Source organism: Cydia strobilella, chromosome 21, assembly GCF_947568885.1.
Source record: "Cydia strobilella chromosome 21, ilCydStro3.1, whole genome shotgun sequence".
Classification (NCBI taxonomy): Eukaryota; Metazoa; Arthropoda; class Insecta; order Lepidoptera; family Tortricidae; genus Cydia; species Cydia strobilella.
In genome coordinates this window covers 2,984,744-3,011,221 of record NC_086061.1, presented here as the reverse complement: position 1 = coordinate 3,011,221, position 26,478 = coordinate 2,984,744, and the positions used below count along the sequence as shown (strand labels likewise).

General features: G+C 37.2%; 2 protein-coding genes and 1 long non-coding RNA gene across 5 annotated transcripts in view; 1 reads left to right on the top strand and 2 right to left on the bottom strand.

Annotated features, from left to right (window-relative positions):
- The window catches only part of LOC134751170 (inactive dipeptidyl peptidase 10), a 348,960-nt gene that overhangs the window by 61,657 nt on the left and 260,825 nt on the right, over positions 1-26,478 (bottom strand). For all 3 annotated transcript variants that reach the window (XM_063686543.1, XM_063686545.1, XM_063686542.1), the window contains exon 2: positions 7,348-7,555. In XM_063686543.1, coding sequence (XP_063542613.1) covers positions 7,348-7,555 — 208 coding nt within the window. The remainder of the gene's footprint in view (positions 1-7,347; positions 7,556-26,478) is intronic.
- The window catches only part of LOC134751181 (uncharacterized), a 456,797-nt gene that overhangs the window by 242,196 nt on the left and 188,123 nt on the right, over positions 1-26,478 (top strand). The window lies entirely within an intron of this gene.
- LOC134751176 (cytochrome c oxidase subunit 4 isoform 1, mitochondrial-like) overlaps positions 1-26,478 on the bottom strand; it is a 222,464-nt gene that overhangs the window by 91,444 nt on the left and 104,542 nt on the right. The gene's annotated exons all lie outside the window — the stretch shown is intronic.

Sequence of the window (26,478 nt, the reverse complement as noted above, 5' to 3'; positions counted from 1 at the left end):
TGAGTTACGTGACCTGAATTTATATAGAATCCAACATAATACTTTATAATTGTACAATAGACTTAGTTACAAATAGAAGGGAGTACAAATAAGCGTTTATTTCCGCAGGCTTTTTAATTGACTGAATAAACTAGGAATAAATGTATATTTAATTTTCTTGACACACCACCAGTTACGTTGAGTTTCATGAAAATGTCTGATGATTGAGACGAAAGGTAGCTCTTGGTTAAGGATATTTGTAATCAAACAACGCAAATCTTGTTGACTTTGTGTTTGGTAGATATGTGTCGTAATTTTAGTTGCGTGTTAGTAGGAGCTGTGTTTTGGGATCTAGTTTAGTTTTTGTTATGGTTTTTCTTTACTTAAGATACTAATATAATACAAGTCACAGTTACAAGGCTTAGTTTTCAGCCAGTCTATTGACAATACAGTAAGCAATACAACATCTTACCAAACATTTCAGTTAGGTAGTTCCTTGCTGAAAAGCACAATAGAACTTACAGGCCAATTCGAAAGTGCACCTGACATTTGAATCATATTGGAATGATATCATTTAGCTGTCATTCGCGTGGGCGTCTCGCTCGCACATACCTAATTATGTACGGACAAGTCAGAGCAAAATGAACGCGCGAATAAAAATATCGGTTTGGTGTCAGGTGCACGATCCAATTGGTCTAAATATTTGCCGTTACCATTATTAGAGAACTTTGAGCCAAGTTAGTTTTATAGTGGAAACAGATTTGACCAACCTTGGACCCGTATCCTGAATTCGGACTCAAATAGTAAACCAAGCTTTGTGCTATAGGAGCCCGCATCGAGGCTAAAACAGAAATGATAAAATACCTATAGTCGCTATGGGTTCAAGTTAATTTGATTGTATATAGATGCGGAGTTGATTGACGGTATATTTCGATACAACCATGATGTCATGCCTGATAACTTGAGAAGATAATATATTATGTGTACAGTCGAGGTCGTTTTTGACGTCGAATGTCGTAAAAACAATACGCCACATTTTTCGGTTATAGAACCGTCATAGAACCTACGTTTACCAAATTTGTATTTCGCATAATTTCATTTGGGTGAATTATTTAGCAGATTTGAATAAGTTAGTATACTAAATAATAATTTGCAAAAGACAGGTACTTATACGAACGACGACAGTAACCTATCTGAACAATTATGAGTTCATCGTTAAAATCTAGGAAGACGGTGTCCTTTCGCGTGGATCACTTTTTTTCGTACCCTTTGTTTCATGATTGATTACTTTAATATATAATATTGTCTTCGGTTACCGCGATAGTTACTCATGAAATAAAACTACTCTCTACAGCGGGTGACTCACCCGTTGACCACGAACGCTGTAAAGAGTTCGAAACGTCGGGATGTATTATAAATTCAATATACGCGATATAATCCGTTTTCATAGTTTTACTTTAATATAATTTATAAAATTATAGCATTAGCCAAGTAAACCCTAAGTATTTCCTAAACGCGTTCGTTGGGACAAAACTGACGTAACTGCAATAAAATTTTTACTAAAACACAGCATTTTTCGTTAGGTACTTTTCAAACCTCAAATAGAAAGCCCGAGCGTTTTTCGCTCCCATTAAAAAAACACCAAAGCGATTTGATTAAAACGAATCGTGATGGTTCAAAGGTTCGATGGGCAGGTAAATTAAAAATAGAGGGTTCTGTTCGTTCAGCTGTCGATAGTTATCTAGGCTTAAATAGCTTTTATATTAAACTAGATCAAAACTTGGATGTGATGCGCACCTTTGCCTCTGCCCTCTGGAAGGGCGCGGAACGAGAATTTTTTTTTTGTAGTTTTTTTTTGTGTTTACATTTAATTTTAATGTATTTTGTAGCCTTTCTGTATAAGGTTTAAGCGTTGAAAAAAAAACAATCTATTGAAAACGAATAATACAAAAAATCTTACGTAAATCTGGTGATTAATAGAGTATTCTATTGATCACCGAATTTACGCAGGACTTTGATATTTAATGATCTACTCGTACGAGTATTAGGAGTAAATGTTATTATAACCTAACCTACCTAAGACACTATTGTACCTACTTATTCTTTGCAAATAAATACTTACTTATTTACTATAAGGCATCATTTGGTTTAATTTGAGCTCGAGAATAAACTTGGTGAGTGAAATGCTGTAGGTGTACCTACCTACGAAGTAAAGTACCTACGGCAGATACCTACCAAAAATAAAATATTTGACAGAAGCTTGTTTCTGGAAATTTTCGGTACCTATCTCGCCTCCATACGATTACCTTGTATAGGTATTACTTATTGACCGAGAGAAAGCGAAGGTCTCCATTTCAGCTTGTGCAAAAATATTTTTGTATGTCTGAATGTTCTCCTCTACTTTCTCAACAAATTGGTAAAATTTTGTGTGCAGGTTAAAAAACACCCAAAAATAATTGCAAAAAATCTGTACTTAATGATTTTTTTTCGTCGATTTTTTTTTTTCAAAATGGCGGATCTATGCCGGTTTGCGAGGTCTATAGGTCGTAGAGTCACTAATAAAAGGAGGCGGTTAGATTACCCGCAGTTAAAATTTACTCTTTTGTTTAGCTTACAAATGCGAGAAATTAAACGACTATCAAAAACTGCACATTCCCTGCCAACCCTGTTAATATTCTATTCAAAACGTCCTGGCTAATTCCCGCCAAAGACTAGTTGAACCAGCGTAATGTGATCTCCCATCACGCATACTTGTTACGGATTTCGAGATCAAATATATATATATATACTTACTGGTTTTAGAGACATTCTGAGATTCCCTCCCATCGGCTTATTCCAATAATTTAACAAAGCCTTTTAGCCGCAAACACTGTATTATTATATTACATTCCTGACTGAGCTCGGTGAGGGTGAGGCTCACAACACATTGTTCAAGGTAGGGTATAAATTAAATTATTAAACATGAAGCAGAGCTTTTACTTTAGGAAGTAAGTATTAAGAGGCGGCTTACGCAATATTGTAACTATTACTTATACTTAATTTTTACCCATTTTCATCAAAGCCTAATGCTATGACAAAATTCACACTACAAGGGCAGACTCCAATCGGATCGTTAAACCAGTATAATTTTGATATTGCTGAGACATCGGATAGCAGATTATTTAATATTTGTTTGAGTTGTGACATCGTCGATTTTTCGGAGTCTATTAGCTAATAACGAGCTCTCAGTAGCGCGCGTTTGTTAGTTCAAGTTACTAGCTAACAAACGCGCACTGTTGCGAGCTCGCTAACAGTTAATAGGTTCGTTCGAAAAAGTCGACAAGGTGCAACGTCACAACTCACCGTGGTCTCCCCTACTATTATTTATTCTGTGGTTACATTTAAAAAATGAATTCAGAATATCTATCACGTTTAACACCACCATCTGTCTGCTAAGACCCGTATTTTTCTACGAGGCTTTTGTGTTTTACCTCAAAACGATGAGCATAGCAAGATTAATTTATGAGGTTATTTAGACTAAAAAATAACACGGATTCCAGACCACCTATTCCAGATTCCAGATTCTACCTATTTGAAAGGGCAGAGTCCAACAAAAACCTTAAAAGTTTAAAGTTGTATCGATAGATCAAGAACACCATTTGTAGGGTTCTGTATCAAATAGGTACAAAAGGAACCCTTATGGTACGACTCTGTCTGTCTGCCTGTCTGTCACATTGCTAAATATCTCGAGAACTACTAAAGCTATCGATTTGAAATTTGGAATAGTCATGAAGAAAGCTAACCCAAACACATAGAAAGTGTTATTTTTTAATTTTTTTTATTAATTATGGTAAATGCCCAATATAAAGAGGGGGAAAATTTTAGTCCAGTTTCTAGTTCGACTGGGATATCATATGAAAGAGCTAAAACTGAATATTACAAAATATTTTTTTATTTTTTTCATAGTGAAAAAAAAAAGATTTATGAAGGAAAATGTTTAAAAAAAATACCATCTCTTATCTCCGAAGTTTACCAACAAAAAATTATGTAATTTTTACATAATAATAACATTATCATAAATATTACAGGAAAAATATAATCACACTTACTACATTTTTTTAATTAACAAAAAACATTTTGTAATTTAATTTGCAATTTAAGCCCCTTTGCGGGTGTTTATTATTATTATACTTGAAATATCTATGAGTTTACACTAAAACCACCTTCTTTGAAGTAAAACAAAAATTGTTGAAATCGTTTCACATCATGATAAAGAATTATCCCAGAAAAACCAACATACATACAGGTCGCGCAAATTAGTTAGCCAATTTGTCGATAGATGGGGCTTTACACAATTACGCTTATTACTTATGATTCTGGTCAAAAGTCTTACGTGATTATAGTTACATGAGAAAATTTAAAGTTTGTACGGAAGTTTGTAAAGTTAAACGAACTCGCACTTGGCCGGTTTTTTATTTATTTCCATATATCGATACCCAGCATACCATAGCAGTATAATTTCAGAACAAAATATGATATTGCCGAGAGATCTGACGAGCAAAATTTTTAAGAGAATTATATTTTCAGACTTATTGAGATAAATGGTAAAAAAACCGGCCAAGTGCGAGTCGGACTCGCGCACCGAGGGTTCCGTACTTTTTAGTATTTGTTGTTATAGCGGCAACAGAAATACATCATCTGTGAAAATTTCAACTGTCTAGCTATCACGGATCATGAGATACAGCCTGGTGACAGACGGACAGACGGACAGCGGAGTCTTAGTAATAGGGTCCCGTTTTTACCTATTCGGTACGGAACCCTAAAAACCGCGCCATGGTCATTTATTCCGTCGCAACTTTCGCGCGGTCGTCATATCTTTTGTCACCTTCTATTTTACTGGCTTAACGACCCCTCTTAAATCATCATCTTATCAGACTACTTTTCTTAATCCAATGAAAAAGTTCATTCATTATTTTTTCAAGATGGTATACCTCTGAGGGTTTAGTAGAGCCTCCTTGTCTGAAAACTCGCCGAAGCAGAATGAAGCGCTCATTTCAGGTATTTTGCGAGTTTAGTTAATATCGAATCAATAACTGTTTTTTTATTACGTTTTTTTTTTATTGTCACGTTTCACATTAAAAAATGCATTTTGTCTGAAAATATGGTTAATCCAAATGTGGTTAACTCATGCCAATCCTACGCCATGGGTTGAAATTGAATAAATTGAGCCCAACGTGAAACGTCGATTTTTATAAAAAGTTAGCATGAAAAATATGTGAGGGTTTTTTTGTTTTTAGTTAAGTATTCCTTTTGGCATTGTAACTTTTAAATTGTATGTTGATATGGGTGTACAACTGTACGTGTTGCCTGAAATAAAACTTTATTTATTTTGAAATAAAACTATGAAAACGGATTATATCGCGTATATTGAATTTATAATACATCCCGACGTTTCGAACTCTTTACAGCGTTCGTGGTCAACGGGTGACGAACGCTGTAAAGAGTTCGAAACGTCGGGATGTATTATAAATTCAATATACGCGATATAATCCGTTTTCATAGTTTTATTTATTTTATTTATTTATTTAAAAAAAGGGGGATTTACGAGTGTGTGTTTGTTTAGGCGCCATTGATATTGAATATCCATAAACAATATATACAAATATTTATACGACGCGTGGCTGTAAATAAAATAGAAAAATAGGTATACTCGTAGTTTTATTGTATCGTAAAGCATTACTATTGATTCTCATAATACCAGTTTTTTTATACCAGTAATACCAGTCAAGTGGCTGTCTCTAGACAGAGAACCAGATTCAGATTTAACGACTTGTCAAAGTCGTATCAAAACCAGTTCAAAACCATAACGATTTTACAAACCCAGTTTTTCACGAACTAGGAATTACTAGGTGCAGTCAGCTAAGTCAGTGCTTGCTAACGTTCTAGTCATTTTAAATGACCTTAACTTTGTTAATTTTACGGTTTAACTCACGTACTTTAGTCAGCCAAACCACCCCCACGGTTATCCCATAGACTGTTAGTTAGTTAGGTGGTGCTTCTGGGCATTATCCGTAACTCGACAACTATTGTGCCTATTTTACGTGAAACGAGGTAGCGCTACTCTAACCACCCCAGCTCCTCCATGAAGCCTAGCAATGTTTTTAGGTTGCTAACTGCCCTTACTGCCCCTTTTAGTGTGCACGGAGTCCCTGGGTATTTGCTTCTGTAAACTTCTACCTGTTTGCAGTCAATGAGAATGTGAAATTTTGTTGGTTCCTCTTCTTCCATGCACGCTCTGCACATGGGGCTCTCTGTTTTTCCCATATCGTGGAGGTGTTTGTTTAGTGTGTTATGTCCTGTAATTAATCCTACTATTTTGCGTAGTTGGTGTCTAGGTGTTTTCAATAGTATTTTGGTGAGTTTGTGGTTCTGTTTATAGTATTTGTTGTTATAGCGGCAACAGAGATACATCATCAGTGAAAATTTCAACTGTCTAGCTATCACGGTTCATGAGATACACAGCCTGGTGACAAACGGACAGACAGACAGACTGACAGCGGAGTCTTAGTAATAGGGTCCCGCCGTTTTTACCCTTTGGGTACGGAACCCTAAAAAAATGCTAAAACAGATCACTGAATGAATGTAACTATACCTACAAATCAACTAAAAGAGCCTCGTTATAGTAAAGACAGCTATTAAGTAGGTATTATCCTTCTGGCCTGAATATTCAAATTACAGCTACCTTGGATTCCAAATCAGATTATTAACAGATAAACCTACTCTAGCCGGCACTTAATATAATGCTATTTCAGCGTCATTAGACGTAAATCATAGACGGTGAAAGGTCGCCAGTCAATGACCTGTGCAAAAGCCGGTCCTTTGACTTTCAGGCTTTTAGTGCGATAAAAGCATAATCACGAGTATCTTTATACAGTAAGTAACGTAACTAATATAGTTACGTTGTGGGGAATGTTATACAGATTCTTTGTCCATTCAGTTTTTGATAAAAATAAAAATGGGGGAGATATGGGGATTCACATCTCACAAAGAATATAAAATTAATAAGATACATAAAGTTAATCTTACGGCGCAAGAGGCTTATAAAGCTTATAGGTACGTGGTAAGCCAGGGAAAACATTGTGAACAGATCTTGATCGCTTTCCAAGCAGCCCGCGTCTGAATAATATTGATTACAAACAAGCTCTAAAGCGTGGGAGGAAGACTGCGCAATGTTTACGACAAACACTTCTACAACAAAATAGGTATTAGTACTGAGTAATGGCCATACCTCGTTCGGACGGGTGCAATGGTTTGACGTTTTAATTAAAAAGGGACAGGTAGTGTAACTGCCACTCCTTTGCTAGCCCGGCAGTCTTCATTGACACTTACCTGACAGCCAAGTCCCATTAAACGGCTTGTAATGTTCCTGAAGCAGCTCATGCAGCGTTGGCCGACGCCCGCGCACCCTTCCACCGTCACCAGCCGGCGTTAGCAGCGCGATACTGAACACAATCAGGCCCAGTACTGCCGCGATGACTAGCAGTGCTATGAGGATCCCGCGCCAGTTGCGTTGGGTCGGCGTTGAAGCTGCTAGCTCCTGGGGACAACAACATGAATAGTTTTATTGTTTTAATATTCACTTTACAAAATGTACACATACAATTTATGGCTTATGAATAAATAAATAAAATAAATAAATAAACACCTCAGTACAAAAATCTTAAAATAAACTAGAAACTAACAAACACAAAAATTATTCACAAAATTCGCCCCGCGCCCCTTCAGATGCCCATCACGCTCGCCGCATTGCCACGTTGAATAGCGATGGACAACCTTTGCATAAGGAACGACCCGGAGCGAGGGTCATGACCACTCTCCCGCAACCGTCTCCCCACTTCCCCAATAAAAGTCTTGGCCTCAGCACACCAACAGCCAGTGGTTTACACGGCAAGAGGGACAAATAGGTACTTCGTCAACACCGCATACTTTTCCTGCTTCCGAGCCGCCGCTAGCTCAGCCGCTGCCCCCGCCGAACGCATTTTATTGTGATATAAGGATTATTGTCATTGTTGGAGCTGTTCCAATCTCATGTAACTAGATGTAAGTTACTTAGTCCTAAAATAGAACATCAAATTGTTGACGTTACTCCGGTTACGTTAAACTCACTGGACACGTTTGATACATTTTATGTGAGCGTTAAATATAAATGCGCTTTTGATAAATAACTTGCGCGAGGCTTAAATCGACATAAATAGAGTAGCCAGATCCGATGCCAGTTGTCTTTCGCTTATCACCCCCGTAGCCCGAACCGATTGATCAATTAGGCAGGAAAAAAGCCAATAACTCCCTGTCCAGGGCACTCCGGGGTGCCGAGTGACTACAATTTATTAGTCCTTTGGGCAGTCTGAGGCTGTGCACGCAAAGGTTTGATGCAACATTTAGAAATTAAAGAATAGTATAATATCAATACAACATGAGGTAGCGCTTTACGCTTTCACATACACTAGACTCTAGAGTAAGCGAGTATACGCAACCAAACAGTTTTCAATATAATCTTGGTACGTTAAAATAAATGATGGAGAAAAGGCCTATGGAGTTCGCAGTGCCAAAAACTAAACGATAATTCAAACAGCAAAAGGAAGGTCAGAGTTAAGGCGAGGTGTGTACTGGCCTATTCTTTATATATTTTCTATCTATTCTAATCTAAATCTATTATTTATATTTATTCTAATCGCGGCAGTAATGCAGGTACGAACGTCACTTATTTTATCATGGAAATTGACAGTAACAGCTCGCGCGTCAACGTCGCAACAGCGATGACGACTGTACAATTTTCTTTTATTTATAACCTTATCCGAACACACATTTTAAAATCCATCTATCTTAAAACCACTTAGGTAATGGTCAAGCAAGCAAAAGTGCACTTTCAAAATTAATCCTTGATGATTGATAGCAACTAAGAAATTCTACTTAACAGGATGAAACTTATAGGCCGGTCCGCACAGTTCAAAATGTATGAGAAATCTACATTAATTCTCACATTAGAGATTTTTTGAGATGTGATTACCTATGTTACAAATAATATATTTTGAAAAAAATCTCCACAAAATATGTCAATTTGTTTTTATAAATTCAAATTATTACTAAAATAGAGAAATAAACCAAAACATCAATCTCCACACTAGAGATTTTCTAATATGCTGTTCTCAGGCATATACTCATTAAGTATTTATATTTTCTTCCAGCTTGGCACAGAAACCTGCCCCCAATAACTTTCTTTATTAAAATTTTTTTTTTACATAAAAATAACAACTAATGTGTACATAAAAATTACATGTTAATTAAGCTCTTTATATTTACTATATTCTACAAAAAAATCTCTAACGTAAATGAATCCGTTTAATTACTATTAACCATTTTTGTTTCGATTTTTTTTTGTTGCTTATAGAAAATGGACACTCGACTTTTGTTTCACCTTCATAAATCTCTTACTCATGTTAGTGTAATAACAAAAAAAAATCTCACGTATATGTAATATTGTATGGAATACAACCATAATTATTACGACGTCCAAGCTATTTAAATTACCCACGCAGGCACTAACTGACGGGTACTGATTCACTGTGGAGAACGTTTGATCGACTTCCATATCTCCGTCTCACTTCAATGTTCGCGGTAGACGATCGGTCCGCTTGAACTGCCGAGAGTTCGCGATGCGGTCGACCGTTAATTCTCCCATGACTAACTTACCCAGTTTCATCGGTACGCGTAACGATTGTTTACGCATGTTTAATTTTGATTGCGCGCTTACTTAACACACCTCAGGCAAAGCTCCGATAAAACGCGCAATGCATACATTGCGGCATATATCTCACGTATGTCAGCTATGAGGCTATGACATAGCAATGACAGACAGTGGCAGTTAGTGCCAAATTAGAATACAGACTTTTTTACCAACCATAAAGTTTAGTGCAAAGAGAATTTTAAACTCCTTAGTGAAAACCTCACGGTTTGTACGAAATTGAGCGTTAAGCTATGCTATGCTAATAAAGATGATGGTGTGATTTACGGAAATTAATAATAGATATAATTTATTTTATTGTATAATACATTCCCGTTTCATTTACACCCAATATTATATCTTTTTCCGTAATCAAATGCGTTTATAATTACTGTAACCATCTGTGTAGTGTACCATAATATACGCGATGGTTTGTCCTCCGGGCCCAAAATCGATGATCCCCTTTGATTATTTATTTTAAATGAACGTCAAAATCCAGACAGGAAATTTGATTATGACATTTACGGCTACTGCCATAGCAGTCGACAGCAATGTCGCGCTTCAATATTGCTGCAGTCGACTGCATTGCTGCAGAAAACGTGAAAAAGGTCATTCAATTCAATGGGTTATGAGATGAAATGACGCAATAATGAAACTTTAGTTAATTAACAATATTATATTAAATCATTATTACATACTATTTTACTCGCAAAAAGGTTTACTACCAACATACTTCTTGGTGCCCAAATGAAATAAATAGTACATTTCGATGCTAGTGCGGAAAGTATGTCATTACTTCACGAGTACCGAGATAGGTATCTTGGCAAGACTCGGGACGAGTGAAGAATGACATTTCCGCACGTGTATCGAACGACGTTTTTTAACACAGTTGCGAAAAAAAATTAAAAACAACTAGTGAGGAATAAAAACAACAAGTAAGGAATAAAAACTTGGAAACTTAAAACGCCGCTTAGTAAGAAAAAACGCCTCTTTTTTGACAGGCGTTTCGGCAGCTATTCCTTTAAAGTGATATTTTCCAGAATGAACAATAAATGGGCTACATTGTCCATTTTTTTATTTAGTGCAAATCGCCACACTGTAATTGTAACAGGGAAAATTGTCACAAAAAATTACATAACATTTAAATTTTTAGTAAACAACTCATTTTTTTTGTATGGAAAGGTCTAAGAATTTTTTCAAAAATGAATTCCTCGTTCCTAAATTATACGAAAATGATATATAAGTTGCCCTAGTTGCTAAGAACAGGAAGAAATATAGCATAGATTGGACTTGGGGAGCCGACCCTTTCACCCCCCTTTTGGGGGGCGTTACGATCTCGTGGCTACCGGGCTGAATCAGTTTTATTTGCCCTGAGGAACAATCAATCGTGCCAAGCGGCATCGCCTGAGACAAAAGTGCATACTCAATGCGCTTACTTACCACTATAATTTAATAATCAAATTAATGGGCCCTGGAGGGAAATTCTCTGAAAACCTTAAGTTAGCTCATTTTACTTAAAGGAGACATTCTTTTATTTTTAAAAAGAAACTAAATTGCATTCAAAGGTTTTTAATTTTTTTTTTCAATTTTGCTTGTCTAAAAATATTCTTGAGTACTAAATATTCGATTTTATGGAAATTTTGTACGACAGACGAGTGTAAGACCTAATGTTTCTTGAAGAAATGTTATCATTAACATTAACTGTATCGACGTGGTATCGACTAGTAGAATAAAATAGGGAGTGTTTATTGTTTGGAATTTTTAGTCGGTTCGATTCCCAGGCGAGACAAGCGAATTTCAAAAAACCTTTGAATGCAGTTTTGTTTCTTTTTAAAAATAAAATGAGCTAACTTAAGGTTTTAAGGCACTTTCCCTTCAGGGCCCATAAAAAAATTCCACACTGTATATTCAGAGCACGTCTTATTCTCAACCTTAGACTAATATAACTTGATCCCAAGTTTCCTTACAATTATACGTAATCGAGGGCCAGGTTCATACTGGTTTCATGTCGCGATGCGCTCGCTGACAAATACCAAGCGGTAAGAATTGCTGACATTTGCGTCTTTTCACTCTCACAGCTCCCGCTACTAAAAGCATCGGATGACAGGATCGTTGAAAAGGGACAAACATATCGTTTGACGTTACGTTACTCTTCTCGTGAATTGTCAAAATTTAAAATTCGAAATTAGCTTTATAATTTGTCCGGGCGGCTATTCGAAGTATAACTAAGTGGACGGTCCTTACTAACCAGTAAGATTCAGATCAAGCATAATAGATAGTTGTAAGACTTCAAGGGTCTATTTATATCTGACACAGCATCCAGTATTCTAAACGTTTTGTGAATAGATATAAAAATTTGACAGCTATCGTTTTTCATATAAAGACAGACACTTAATGCATTGAACTATTGAACCTTAACGCAATGCCATAAGCCATAAGGTATACTTTCCTAATATACCTTGAGGCTAATTCGAACTTTGTTATTAAAGATATCATTTTTTTAATTTGCGTGTGCGTTTCGCTCGTACTAGTTAAAATATGTTTTGGAGCGAGCGAGACGGTCGGGCGAATGATAACAAAATGATATATTATTGACATCTTAAATAAAGTTCGAATTGGCCTCTGTGAATGCCTGGAAATACCGCATACTTTTTAATTTTTTTATGCTGGAAATTGATTTAATTATCGAGAGAAAAATGAATACGTTATTCTTCCATAACTTGTGCAGTTACTGGCAAAAAACTAGAAATGTCCATTAATTGTGCAGAACATTATTTGCTGTTTGTTTCCAAAATCTTGCTGCTATTCTACAAATATAGTAGTGACTCGGAAGATTTTTAAACATGATCGATACAACTACTTCATAACCACCATAGTAAACTTTTCTCTCGGTGTGGGAGTTCCTCGGTCATGAAAAACTTACAAAATAATAATTTGTTTCAATAAATCTATAATTTACATTATTGTCGAGAGATATTCTGACCGTGTAGTCGTATAAGCTTCATAACCCATTCTACGAAAAATATCTTATGTGGGAATTATTGTTTAAGTAGTATAAAAGATTTAAAAAAAAGTTTTATTTCTCAAAAACGGGAACTGATATCAAGTTGTTACTTTACAGACGGGTATTCAATATGATATAGAATTCACCCATGTAGAAAAATTTGAGTGTGCATTTAATGTAACTTAAACTTTATATTGACTCCACTATTAGAAGATATATAAAAACTTACCAGCGGGTAAACTATAAGCTTTTGGAAGCCCAAAAAAGCCCTGTTTGGGCTTCCAAGGATTTGGAAGCCCAAACAGTATTCTAAACGTGCTGGCGCAGCGCTGGGACTCGCCTTTGTGCGCGCGCTGGGTGCGGCTGCACGCACCGCCGCAGGCCGCACCACGCCGTTTTTAATTTAAGTAGCTTATATGTTTGTTTTGTTTGTTTTTATTTTATTTTATTTTTATCACTAACATAGATTTATAAGTTTTGCTGTGCCTTGTACTAACAATAATATGGATTTTTTATTCGAAATAAAAATATTGAATTGAATTGAATTGAATAAGTATAGTATCTATACAGAAATTACAAGCTATCACGTGAATAAAGCCTAGAGATAAAAAGTGTTCAACAACTTTTTTTTATAATAAAATACGAAAACATTTTAGAAACCACATTTATTGGGTACTTAGAGGACGACGTGGGCAACTTTAAATTAATTGCTCAATATCATTTTGTGCCTAACTTTCTTAAACGCTCATATTTGTCTTAAGTTAATTAATGTATTTATTTTTGTAAAACATAAAAACACTTTAATTAAAAACATAAATAAAAAATTTGGCCTAAGTCGTATCCGCATTGCCCCGCTGGATGGCAATGCTGATCCGCTGGGCAAAATATAGGCAAAATATTGGTCACCAGAAGCCTCTATAAGGCGCTTTGACAGCTCCTCATAGAGGCGACGCGCCCCACGGCCCCAGGGTTTCCACCCCAAACGCCGCAAATATGTAGCTACTACCTAGTGTGGCATATATATTTGCGAAGTTTGAGGCTTTCTGCCGAGGACGCTGCCGCACCAGCGCTAACTTTGGTGCCTGAAATATGGGAAGGCGCCAGGGTATCTACGCAGGTAGCGTCCCAGACAAGTGGCCTGGGACATTTCGTTACTTAAAAAAATGCATTTAAATTATTGCGTAAATAAATAAACCTAATATAATTCAAGACATACAGATACAACTGTGATGGAAGCCGTGCAAGTTAAACAGCGGTTTGGTTTTTTTTTTTTTTTTTTTTTTTTTTTTTTTTTTTTTTCTTTTTAATAACCTGTAGTATCCCACTGCTGGGCAAAGGCCTCTCCCTTAGATTTCCATGACTCCCGTTGTTGAGCTGTTTCCGGCCAGTTATTAGTGAAGGTGTCTAAGTCGTCCCGCCATCTCCGCCTGGGCCTGCCACGTCCGCGCTTCTTTTGCGGCATCCACTTGGTGGCTATACTAGCCCACCTATCCGGATGCTTGCGGCAGACGTGACCTGCCCAGTCCCACTTCAGCCTAGCGGTCTTCTCCCCTACGTCAGCTATGCCTGTTCTGGAGCGCAGTGTAGTGTTTCGGATGCGATCCATCCTTGTGACACCTAGTATGCTGCGCTCCATTGCTCTCTGGCAAACCTTCAATTTGGACTTCTGACTCTCGGTGAGCGACCATGTTTGGGCACCGTAGGTTAGAACAGGCAGAATACACATGTCAACGAGTTTACGCTTTAGTGACATTGGAAGTGGAATATAGTTGCACAAAATAAATACTACAGTTTCAGTTCACAGAGACAGAATGTGGAATAGTCCGTGAGTAATTGTCTGACATTTTTAATAATATCAATGTATTTTAGACCTCGGGTGACTAACAGAAAATATAATACAAGACGACAAATTTAGAATCGAATCACAATCTTACAATATGTGTATTTATTAACTATTTACCATTTAAACGGTACTGGATGAAGCCGAGAAAGTTCTCCGGAGAACATTTTCAAGAATATTTCTCGAGAACACAGAGAATTTTGCTTTTAAAGTATTTGGAAGAAGTAAAATGTATTGCGAATACATATAAATTACTAATATCAACACATAAAAAAACCGAACCGAACCGCGGTAACCCAGGACAATATTACTTCCATATAAAAAAAGCTAAAATTTTGTATATTTAAAGTACTTTGAGCACATACGTGTTTGATAAAAATATCATATCGAAAATACTACAACACAGCTTTAAAATATGTTTTTTGGGGACGTAGAACGGTACATACCCGGGATAATGGTTTGAGGAAAACGATGTAGCCGTAATTGACATGCTAATATGTGTAGTCGTTCTTTTATGAAACCCAACGCTAAAAAAAGTCCATTACCTAAAAATTACGGTTCATGCGGAAAGGTCGTATATGCAGACACGTGCAAACAAAAGTCCTACCTGTTCCCAAGATACTAGAACTTTTTTCTTACTTATGTTGTGTTATATATATCGGTTATAATTGCCTCCTACGTAGTATTAGCAGCGTAAGTAACAACCAAAGGGACTTGGTCAATCTGTGTAAGAATGTCCTATAACATTTATTTATTTATTTATTTATTTATAAAAAAAAAAAAAAAAAAAAAAAAAAAAAAAAAAAAAAAAAAAAAAAAAGTTGACTTTTGTCACACCACATTTGATAACTTTCGGGAACTATAAGGCAAATTTACTTGAATCTCCGTATGACCCAAATATAGGATAAACATTACGATAAAAGGGTTCCGTGTTTGACTACGGAACTCTGAAACCATCATCTGTCTTCATTTAACGCGACAGCTCGGTCTGAAAGACACGTCAAGACCTTTTAAAACTAAAGCGGGTTAAGTCATGAAAGGAAAGCTTTTTAACATTTCTATACCAACGCAATAAAGATGAAATTGCAGTGTCATCTGTGCGGTTACTTACTACACTCCAGGTTTCTAAGGATTAATGGAAATCAACTGACGTTATGAAGTTCCTATTTTAAACTTTATATCACCGTGTTAGGGTTGCAATTAGAATGTTTTAGCCCCGTATTGGCTTAGTCAATGCACTTGCCTTTTGCATTTTTAATTGTGTACGCTCAGCATATTTCACAAGCTTTTTATTAGCTTGCAACGTTCAGTCGTTTAACATTAGACGTAATATTGGGAACGATGTAAATATTAATCTTTGCAAGACATTTTTAATGACTTTCCTGTAACCATTAAGCTAAAATAAGAAAGTCAAGTACCTATCTAAAATAAAAGTAATCGTGGCATATTTCGTATGACAAAAATAAATAACTTACAAATAGCTCATTTATATTACATACTAGCTCTTTTCCCGTGACTGTGCGTGGAATGATGATGATGATGATTGATAAAAACTAAGTATCTTATGTCCATCCTCAGTCGTAAAACTATCTTCATCCTAAATTTCATCTAAATCGTTTTAGCGCTTTAAACGTGAAGAGGTAACAGACATACAAACACACTTTTGCATTTATAATATTGAAGGATTTTTAGCTACACGAAATAAGCATAATTATTTACCAGCATAACTTTCACAACTTAAATAGTAGTTTTTGCTCAAGAATGGTGTTAAAAACATAATGCCGTCGAAGTGTCAAACTGGCCGGCAAATTGCCCTAGTTCCCCAAACTACGAGTAAAGGGATCGAATAAAAGTTGTAAGCGAGCCGATATGAATTTTTCATTAAAAACTTTGTCGGATGTCGAGCCGTGAAAAGTTGTTTGATCACCGATTGGTTTTTTTATTAGAAAAAAGATCAAAGATCGTTAGTCGGACAGAACGAGAACGACACATTTTAATTACTTGTAAGTACGGTCACAAAAATCTGTCAGCATAGTATTGACAGATTTCATGGAACCATTCATTTATAAATTTCAGAACCAGAATATTATTTCTGGTTGAAAAAACGTCATTTTTGACACTGACAGATCATATCCATAACACAAATTCTGCCATACGAAGCCATTTTTGTCCGAACTGAAACGGAGACCTTCGGTCCGCAAGTTCAATTAGTCAAAACAAAATATCAACAATAACAAAATATATTTATTTCACGAAAATAACGTAATACAAAAGAAGCAATACATTGATCCCCACACTAAGCACAGCCTGTATCGTGGGAATCAAGAACTAGAGAAATATCAGAAGGTTGCGGCTCTAAAATTAACAGGTTCTAATAGTTTTAATACATGTCCGGCTGTGGAATGAGCTCCCAGTCGAGGTTTTCCCGAGGGCCTACAGTATGGGGTTCATCGAAAAACATGAATATGACCTGAATACAATGATGATATTGAAACACTCTCAACACGAGCGATCGATCGCGTCTTTATGAACAATCCGCAGAAATCATGGCTCCGGCTCAGTGGTTCCGCGGTAATCCATTGGCGATATTATTCCGCCATTATTATTATGGCGTTTTATAGACGACCAAATCAAAAAGAAATGGTTATCGAGGCCAGCTCTAGTAAAATATTTAATATTTAAGATAGGCAATTTGAATTTACTTAAATATTTTTCAGTATTTTGTCTTTTCATTGTAATAAAACGAGCAACAGAAAGTTGTTAATTTTAGCGATTAGTCGCCGAGTTCAGCGACTAATCGCTCAAAGCTTAGTCGCTAAGTTATTATTACGTTTGCTGAGATAAATGAACCAATATGCGCCAACAACAAGTAAAATAAACGTAGGTAGAGAAAATCCAGAATAGGTAAAAAGTAAAAATACTAGTTAGATCCAGATTGCAAACCCTACCCTCTGCTCATCGACATGCTTAGATGTGGGTTGAAAAACAGTAATGCACGGTATGCATTTTAACATTAAACACTCTAGCTAATGCACAAGAGGTACCTACTATACGATTAGAATTCACTACATATATCCAACCTCACTTCGGCCGCTAAAAATGCATCGCCATGTTGAAATTATTGCGATACTTATTGGCTCAAAATCCTGCCACGTTGCAGTGCATAGCGGCTTAGCCAAGGAACTAAATCTCCTTGTGAATTTCAATTTTATGAAGACTCAGTATACTTGATCAAGGATGAAGGTGGAAGCCGTATTATTATTAAATAACCGATCAAGTGCGAGACTTTCAGGATCACTTCATTTGACGTCTGTCTATCAAGACCCTTTATTATTATAATCAAAATAGGGCTCTTTATAATGGACCACAATAGGCAGATAGCTAAACTTCTCTAAGTTTAATTTTGAATGCCGTTTTAACATATGAAACGTTACTTTAATTTGAAGTGATTTCTGAATTGTACTCGTACAGGCAATTAAATAGGTACCTAAGATCTGCCCGTCGAAACTTAAGCTTTATTTTCCTTAGAAAACCGATTCTAATATTGGAGTAATTCTCTGATTACAAAGCTAAAATCCCAGCACCTCTCTTAAGTGGTAAATCATGTATCGACAAGAACCGGGACCAGTCTATTATTAGACAATGTATTCCCGTTAATTGCGTGCGCACGGACGAGTCTATTTATTGCCAAACTATTGTAAAATGACCGAGAGACTCGTAACAAATATAGGTAAGCAAAGAGCGCTCTTACAGTGGTTGAGCAATTCCGTGGAGTTTAGAACGCTTGGAAAAAATACCCCCGCTCGCGCCGATCGATCCAAGCCTTAAAATAAATTCGCCCTTTGTGGATAAAGATACAGAATTATCCTTGTTACATTGTTTACATTTAATGTCGCTAATCGACGGTTCACAGAGGAGTATTTAGTTGGAAACTTGATAGCAATACACGCAGACATTTCGGTATTGAATTACAGTTAGTTTGATTGTAATTCAACGCGTTACTAACATTTGCTGTGCATTATAGGTATTTTGTGAAAAAAGGTATCTCAACAAAACAAATACGACAACCCTTCCCTTAGTTCGTTGAAAAAGGAAGCCAATTTCAATATTATTTCACCGACGAAACAATTTAGATTAGATAAGATAGAAACTTCGATCAATATAATCAGATACGTAATTAAATTACCTACTTAGGATAAATTGAACCTCGAGACTTCACTTGGCTAGTATTTACAAGAAAACTTAATATTTGGAATACGTCTACGTAGAACAATTGTAGTAAGTAGGTAATAACGACGTTTTTAAAATGCCTCCAGATTTTTATCGTAATGATATGGAATCATGTATACATTTTGGAAGGAATTTGGTGCCTAAAATAATAAAATGAATATTACGCATAAACAAAAGATTTTCACCTGTATTAGCATTCCCCGCGGAGAAATTACGGAATTTAGACTAAAGTTAGCAAAATAACCAGCGTGAAAAGTTAAACCTGTGATGTAGGCCCTAACGTGCTGTTGAATGCAGGCATCGCATTTATGGCCTGTGGGTTCTGTAGGTTAGTTTTAGTCATTCAATATACTTGTTGAGTTAGTGTTGGAAAGTGAGTTTGTGACGGGACGGCAGCTATAAAATGTGAATTATTCAAAGAGACTTTCGACCTAAGGGATAGAGAGGAAGATAACGAAATTTCGACTTTCGATGTTCACGGTAGGTTTTTGGATTCCGCGAGTACGCGGTGCCATGCGGCGCCGGTTAGGTACATAATACCGTTTTTGATCTTCTGCATGGACTGAAAGATTTATTGTTAAGCTGTGCCTATTAACAATACTAAACAGATCAAAAATAGACCATTGTATCTTCGGAATCCCTAATAATGGAACAACAACTCTTATAGGAGTTGCAGTAATGAGTTCCATGCGGACAGAGTTGCAGGCAATCGATAGTATAGCCTACAACGAAGTTTTGTCGAACTGCGATAAAATACTGCCGAACTCCAATTAGAGTTGTGCCGTTCCCGGTAACATTACCCATTTTGTATAGAGACTGTTACCGAGCGAGAAATTTCCCCATACAAAATGGGGAATGTTACCGGGAATGGCACAACTCTAACTCCAATACTTTATAAGCTACCCTAATGAACATTCGTCTATACCAGGGAACGTTGAAATCTCAGTGTAAAGCGCGGAACACACGGGAAGGCTCAGTGATGGATTGGATTGAAACTTTGCACACAATAACATGAGGTATATCTAGGTCTGTAATAGTTTATATAGCTCCAGTTTATAAAACAAACGAAATAGAGCAAAAACAAGTTTTTAATGTAAAACATTCGCTGTATTTTTTTAACTATGGTATCTGTAGGCCGAGCACATGATTGGCGCGACAGTATCTCGCCGCGAGATAGACTTCCCGTCTTTTACTAACTGTATGAATTAAAGAGGGACGGGTAGTCTATGTCGCGGCGAGATACTCTCGCGCCAATCATGTGCTAGCCCGGCTGAAGCTACCTAAACTAATTACAGACATAGATATACCTTATCCTACTGTAAGTACAAAGTTTCAGAGCAATCTAGCTAATCGCACTTAAACTATCGTGAGACATATTTCAAAATATTTATCAGTACGGTTTTTACTCACTGTTATTTTTAGTCGCTTTTGGCGACATGTTTCGGATTCTTTGGGAATCCATCCTCAGGCACGAGTGTCCGCGGCGGTTGTACGTCGTGCACTGCCCGCGCCGCGCGAGCGACGAGGCGGGCGGCGCGGGCAGTGCACGACGTACAACCAAAAGCGACTAAAAATAACAGTGAATAAAAACCGTACTGATAAATATTTTAATCTAGCTAATCGTTTTAAAATGAGAGCGGAACTACGTTTGTATGGAGAACCGAGCTTGCCGGGGACCAGAATGCAGCAGAATACCGTTCCGTATGACCTGAGCCTAAAGCTTACTGCGCTCTTAAACTTTCAAAACTTTGCCAAATAATGTCCCGAGTCTGAAAGAGGCGATATTATTTGGGTCTACTTTCAAGGTTGCAAAGGATCCATTTTCAAGAACTGAAATAAAGTGGATTAAAATAACCTTGTGCCGCCCAATGTCAGCCAAACTATTAGCTTAGCAGACCTGCATATAAAAATGTATGCAGGGGTGCCAGGCTAATAGCTTTGCTGTCTGCATTACATGTACATTAGGATGTACACTCCGTTTCGATGGAATGTCAACCTTCGGCAAAATTTGTTTCGTAAAATTTTGGAACAATTAAAAATACAACTACAAGATTTAAACTTCCTTAGCTAGAATTTTTTATGCCGCCCATGTGGATAAATACGCCGTAAGGCCTTAAGTTTTTAGTATAAAGGCTAACTCGTCCGTACACTGACATCAGCGGGCTTAGCACGGTAGCATTTTTACCGCCTGTCACCATGCCTGTCACGTTCTAACAAGTATGTAAGTACGAAAGTGACAGGCATAGTGACAGGTGATAAAAATGCAACCATGCTGACACCGCAGGATAATATTTGAATCATGTTAGTTATCGTGTGGCTTGCCGGCGCCAATACATGTACGGACAAGTACGAGAGAAATGCACGATAACTGAATGACATCAGTTCAGTGTACTGTCGAATTGGCCTGATAGTGAGTGTTCATAATGAAATCGAGCTTTCAGGAATAAATATTATATGCTGAAGATCGAGGGTCCCGAGGGTCGTACAGTCAGAAAAATTACTTTCCATACGATTTTGCATATACAACCAGCCTTAAAGTTTATAGTCTATGATTGTTCATTATTTTTAGTATGTGGGTATTTTTGCACTTTGTAATTATCCTCAGTCACCCGTTGACCCCGAACGCTGTAAAGGGTACGAAACGTCGGGATGTATTATAAATTCAATATACGCGATATAATCCGTTTTCATAGTTTTATTTCATGAGTAACTATCGCGGTAACCGAAGACAATATTACTGTCCATACCATTTCGTACCTTGTCACAGTGACAATCAATATGAAAGTCCCTAGGGACCTCATGATATTGTCATTGTGAAAAGGTACAAAATGGTACTAAAATTAAATTCCTACTGTACCAGCCGGGCTAGCACATGATTGGGGCGAGAGTATCTCGCCGCGACATAGACTACCCGTCCTTCTTTAATTCATATAGTTAGTAAAAGACGGGTAGTCTATCTCGCGGCGAGATACTGTCGCGCCAATCATGTGCTCGGCCTACTGCTTGGGCGAAATTCACGACTTACATTCGATTTACTACATTATTCTCAATTCTCATAACATCTGATTGATCATCTGAACAAAGAACAATTGGCACACGTAATCGTTTTCATAACCTGAGCGGATATATATTTTAGGATGTAACCTAATGGTACTAACTGAAAAGAGTACGAGTCGAATACAGGCCTAGTGAAATCGATCGCTCCAACAGGTGGTTTAGTGACCACCTGCCGGCAGGTGGCTACAGATTGACAACAGTACGAAATTTAATGCACACCTGGTCAGGTGCAAAACTACGGTATATTAATACGGCCATTTGTTTGCTAGTATGCCTATTACATCATAAGAATGTTAAGGCTAGATAGTACTCTCTATCCAAGCAGGAACCCAACGTTTGCACAAGACTTAATCCGGCGGGGAGAATTCAAATAAAGGTTCTTACTGTATCTCCCCTGTGTGCTGAAGCGGCCATTATGGAATCTCTTTTTCACAGCCTCGTTCATTAGCCGTACAGCCGAGTCAAATAATATGAAACTCCAGGGTATTTTCCAAAAAAAAATATGCGGATACTTGCATTTATGCCTATAGGTATATATCGACATACGTTTTAATCAGAAATAGTCGCATATCGTACAAATAATCACATATTTATCTTCAGCTAGTTTCTTAAACTAAAATTTAGCAATACAGAATTTACCTAATTTACTCGTGAGTTTTAACCATTAATTTTTAACAAGCAGAAACGTCTGCGATCGATGCTATCAAGCTTAGAATAAATTTAAAAGTAGAAAAAAATACTGCCTTGGGTGAGACTTGAACTCACGGCCTCTGGATAGATACTCCAGCGCTCTGCCAACTGAGCCACCAAGACCGTCCAGATCCAGAGGCCGTGAGTTCAAGTCTCACCCAAGGCAGTAATTTTACCACTTTTAAATTTATTCTAAGTTTTAACCATTGACGAATAAAATCACAACCTTCCTTTTGTTTGGTCATGTTCGGGAAAAAACTATACTAATAAAAAGACCCCGCAATTTAAATCAGTTTATCTACCTGAATGCAATGATACTTATTCCAAACAGGCAAATACACATGTTAAACTTAATACCCCCCTTTTTCCGAGGCAGGAAAACCCACTAATCTTGGTAATCCGTCAGTTACGCAAGCGTTGGCTGTTGTAAACAGCGCTTTGTTTACGTTCGACGAATGGTAAACAAAGAAATACGATATTCGCCAGAGTTGTGGACAAATAGACGGCCGAGCACACAATGGAGCGAGTACGTACATACAAATAGTCCACATAAAAATATTGTCTGTTGAGAGAAATCTCAATATACTCAGGCAAGCTAACTTTGTCAGTAGAAAAAGGCGCGAAATTCAAAATTTAAAGTGGGAAACCAACGTCATCTTCGGTTATCTGTTGAGGTCAGAGTGACAGGTCAGCAAAACCGTTTTAGAAATTGATTATTGTTAAATTATGAAATGTGAGAGTAGATTAAATATGATACATTTAAACTTAATCTCAAAGTGATGACAAGGCGTTCTTTATGCGTGAAATTATAATATTCACGTAAACGTGTTTTTAAGGAATGATACCTAGATACTTCGATCCACATCTCGTTTTCGTCAATCCGTAGTTATACTGTAAAAATGTCATTGAATTAGACTTGTTACATACAAATACTGCTCGCTTAACCTCAATAACAAACTCATTTTCTATGCTCATCCATTCACAAACGGCTCCGTCGTAAACTGTAGTAAGTCGGGAATCGCTGAAACGTGCTGAAATACTGTTATGTGCATTTACGGTGAATTTTACTACGTAGGGGACTGAGACGTTCGCTGTAATTACATTTTGAACAATTCAATTTATTCGTTTGAGATCGGTTGTTGACAGTTTTACGAACTTCTTGGGTTTGTAGACTACTTTGTTCGTTTTGAACTAACTTAATAATGGGTTATATAAGTTTCAAGTTGGTCTCTCACTTTATAGCACAAAGTAAGTTTATACATGACGACCGGTCTGGCCTAGTGGGTAGTGACCCTGCTTGTGAAGCCGATGGTCATGGGTTCGAATCCCGGTAAGGGCATTTATTTGTATGATGAACACAGATATTTGTTCCTGAGTCTTGGGTGTTTTCTATGTATTTATGTATTTGTATATTATATATATCGTTGTCTGAGTACCTACAACACAAGCCTTCTTGAGTATTGATTTGCAGGTAGCTATTTATGTATTTCCGAGTTGGTTGCGAACTATACCTAGAGATATTATTCTCTCATCTGTGATAAAGTCCATATTCTATGCTAGATATAATAACGGATAGATTTACAGAGTTAATCATAGTAACGTTAACTTAAATAGATGCAAATACTAAAGGAAAAGTCAAACCCTCTGGTAGCGCCAGCTTACATCACATTGACGATTAAATACAATCTTAACAGCTAGTGCCAGCGTGAGCTACGCGGTACGAGCGTAGCCGATGACATGGGAAAACCCGTATGTAGCGAAAAGCGCTTACGAACAAAGAACCCGCCTACAGCACTGTCAGTGAATGTGTCAAAAAAACTAGGCGTTTTTGACCTACTTTAAAGTCGAGCAATACGTGCTTGCACATTCTATACGAAACTCTTACTGGATTACAATATTAACGTAGTTCAAGGTCACATTATAATGCAGCATTCTCCTTACCAACGTACCTTACTCGTAAAATGGGGTAAGTCGGGAATAGTTGAATCGGTCCGACGTAAAATATAGTAATGCTAAGTTACGGCGACTTTTACAGCCGGAGAGCTCGAGATAGGGAGCTTCTATAAATATACTTGAGATACCTATACCTAGTTGTGGTAATTTATTTCAATAGCTGATATTAAGAGTTTGAAAGAATTGCTCCCATATGAGACATCAAACATTAAACATTTATTCAGCAAATAGGCCACAGGGCCACTTTTACATGTCAAATTTTTACATGCAATAAAAATAACCAAAATTACAAAAAAACAATTACACATATGGAATCAATGAAATATTAGATACTTTGTTAGAGATGTATCCAGTGTCTTAATGTCGAATTACCCAAAAAAAACACCCTAACTAACAGGGCAAGTTAAATAATAGCTTGTAAAAAACGCAACCACTTTTGAGCCTCATAGCGGCCGCTAGCGGCCTCTCGAATGTGCCAAAACGCAAGGTTAGCCGACAGGAAAGTACGAAAAGTTGTATTTAGGAGATATGGTGGGTGGTTACATGAAATAGATAATGTGATGGCGATATCTTTTATTTTTGAAATCAATACTTCACTAACTGAACTGCCGGTGGGCCTCCAACGAGATGGAGCGACGACCTGGTGAAGGTCGCGGGAATTCGGTGGTTGCGAGCGGCACAGGATCGGTCGGAGTGGCGAGCCTTGGGAGAGGCCTATGTCCACCAGTGGACGTCTATCGGCTGACATGATGATGATGATGATACATCAAATGAAACTTGATAAGTTGATACTCGTCGCACTTTTGTTATTCGATAGCAAATCTTGTACAGTGTAGACCTGATGTGCGGTCCTTGGTCGCCCTCGGGGCGAAGCTTTACGTAAAGGGGCCCACTGATTACCAGTCCGCCGGACGATATCGGCCTGTCAGTTGTTCGGAACTGTCAAGTTTTTGTTCTAACTGACAGGCTGATATCGTCCGGCGGACTGATAATCAGTGGGCCCCTTTAGTGTCGCGAACAAGGCGTGACTTAATGGGTAAATATGCGGCGCCGTCGCGTCGCCACGAGACGAGCTCGTATACTTGATATTGTAACTATGTTTTAATGGAATGAAACCACTTCCATCTTAACCTGACTCCATATTTAAATGGAAGGATTATGATTTAAGTATGTGGGTCAATTTAACGAACAGTATTTCTATGCTGTTAGAAGTATTAGAACAAAAATAAATTATTTACAAAAAATACTTTAATTTTTTTTTATTTTAAGCCAGCCAGCCAGCCAGGGGGCGCTTTAGCCTTCAGTAACAAGTGCATATACTTGGAAAATTTCGACCTATGCCGCTGTGGCCCAGTGGCCGAATGGCACAGGCACCTGCCGCGATAGCAGAGGACGCTGGTTCGATTCCAGCCTGGGGCACTGGAGGCCTTGGTAATTTTTTCTTAGTATATGACATTTATTTCAGTTTATAGTATTTCTAGGTGTATACTTTACTATAGGTATTTGTATAATAAACGTATAAAGAAATGTATACTACTGTATCTTAAGTAGGTAATATTAGTTGATTGTAATAAAATCGAAAGACAACGTCTAAAACTTACTGCTGAATCGCGGGTCCCACTTGCGGTTTCGCTCAACAAAAAAATCATAACTTTGGACGTATACAAGCTATATATATATGTTAAAGTATGCACAGCTATCTGTAAGTTTCAAAGTAACTCTCTGTACAATTTGTATCAATATATACCTAGATTAAGAAACTAGTATAACGAAACTGGGTCCTGTAACACAGGGTTTCCTAGCTCAGGACACAGGGTCGTGATTTATTGTATACTCAAATTTGCACAATAAACTTTTTTCATTTTTTTTTTTTTTTTATCATGAACTTTTGAGAATCTTAATATGTAGCGATTTTGTTCGACGAAATCGATTAACTGCCTAAACTTCTCCGCCTTTCCGTCACCC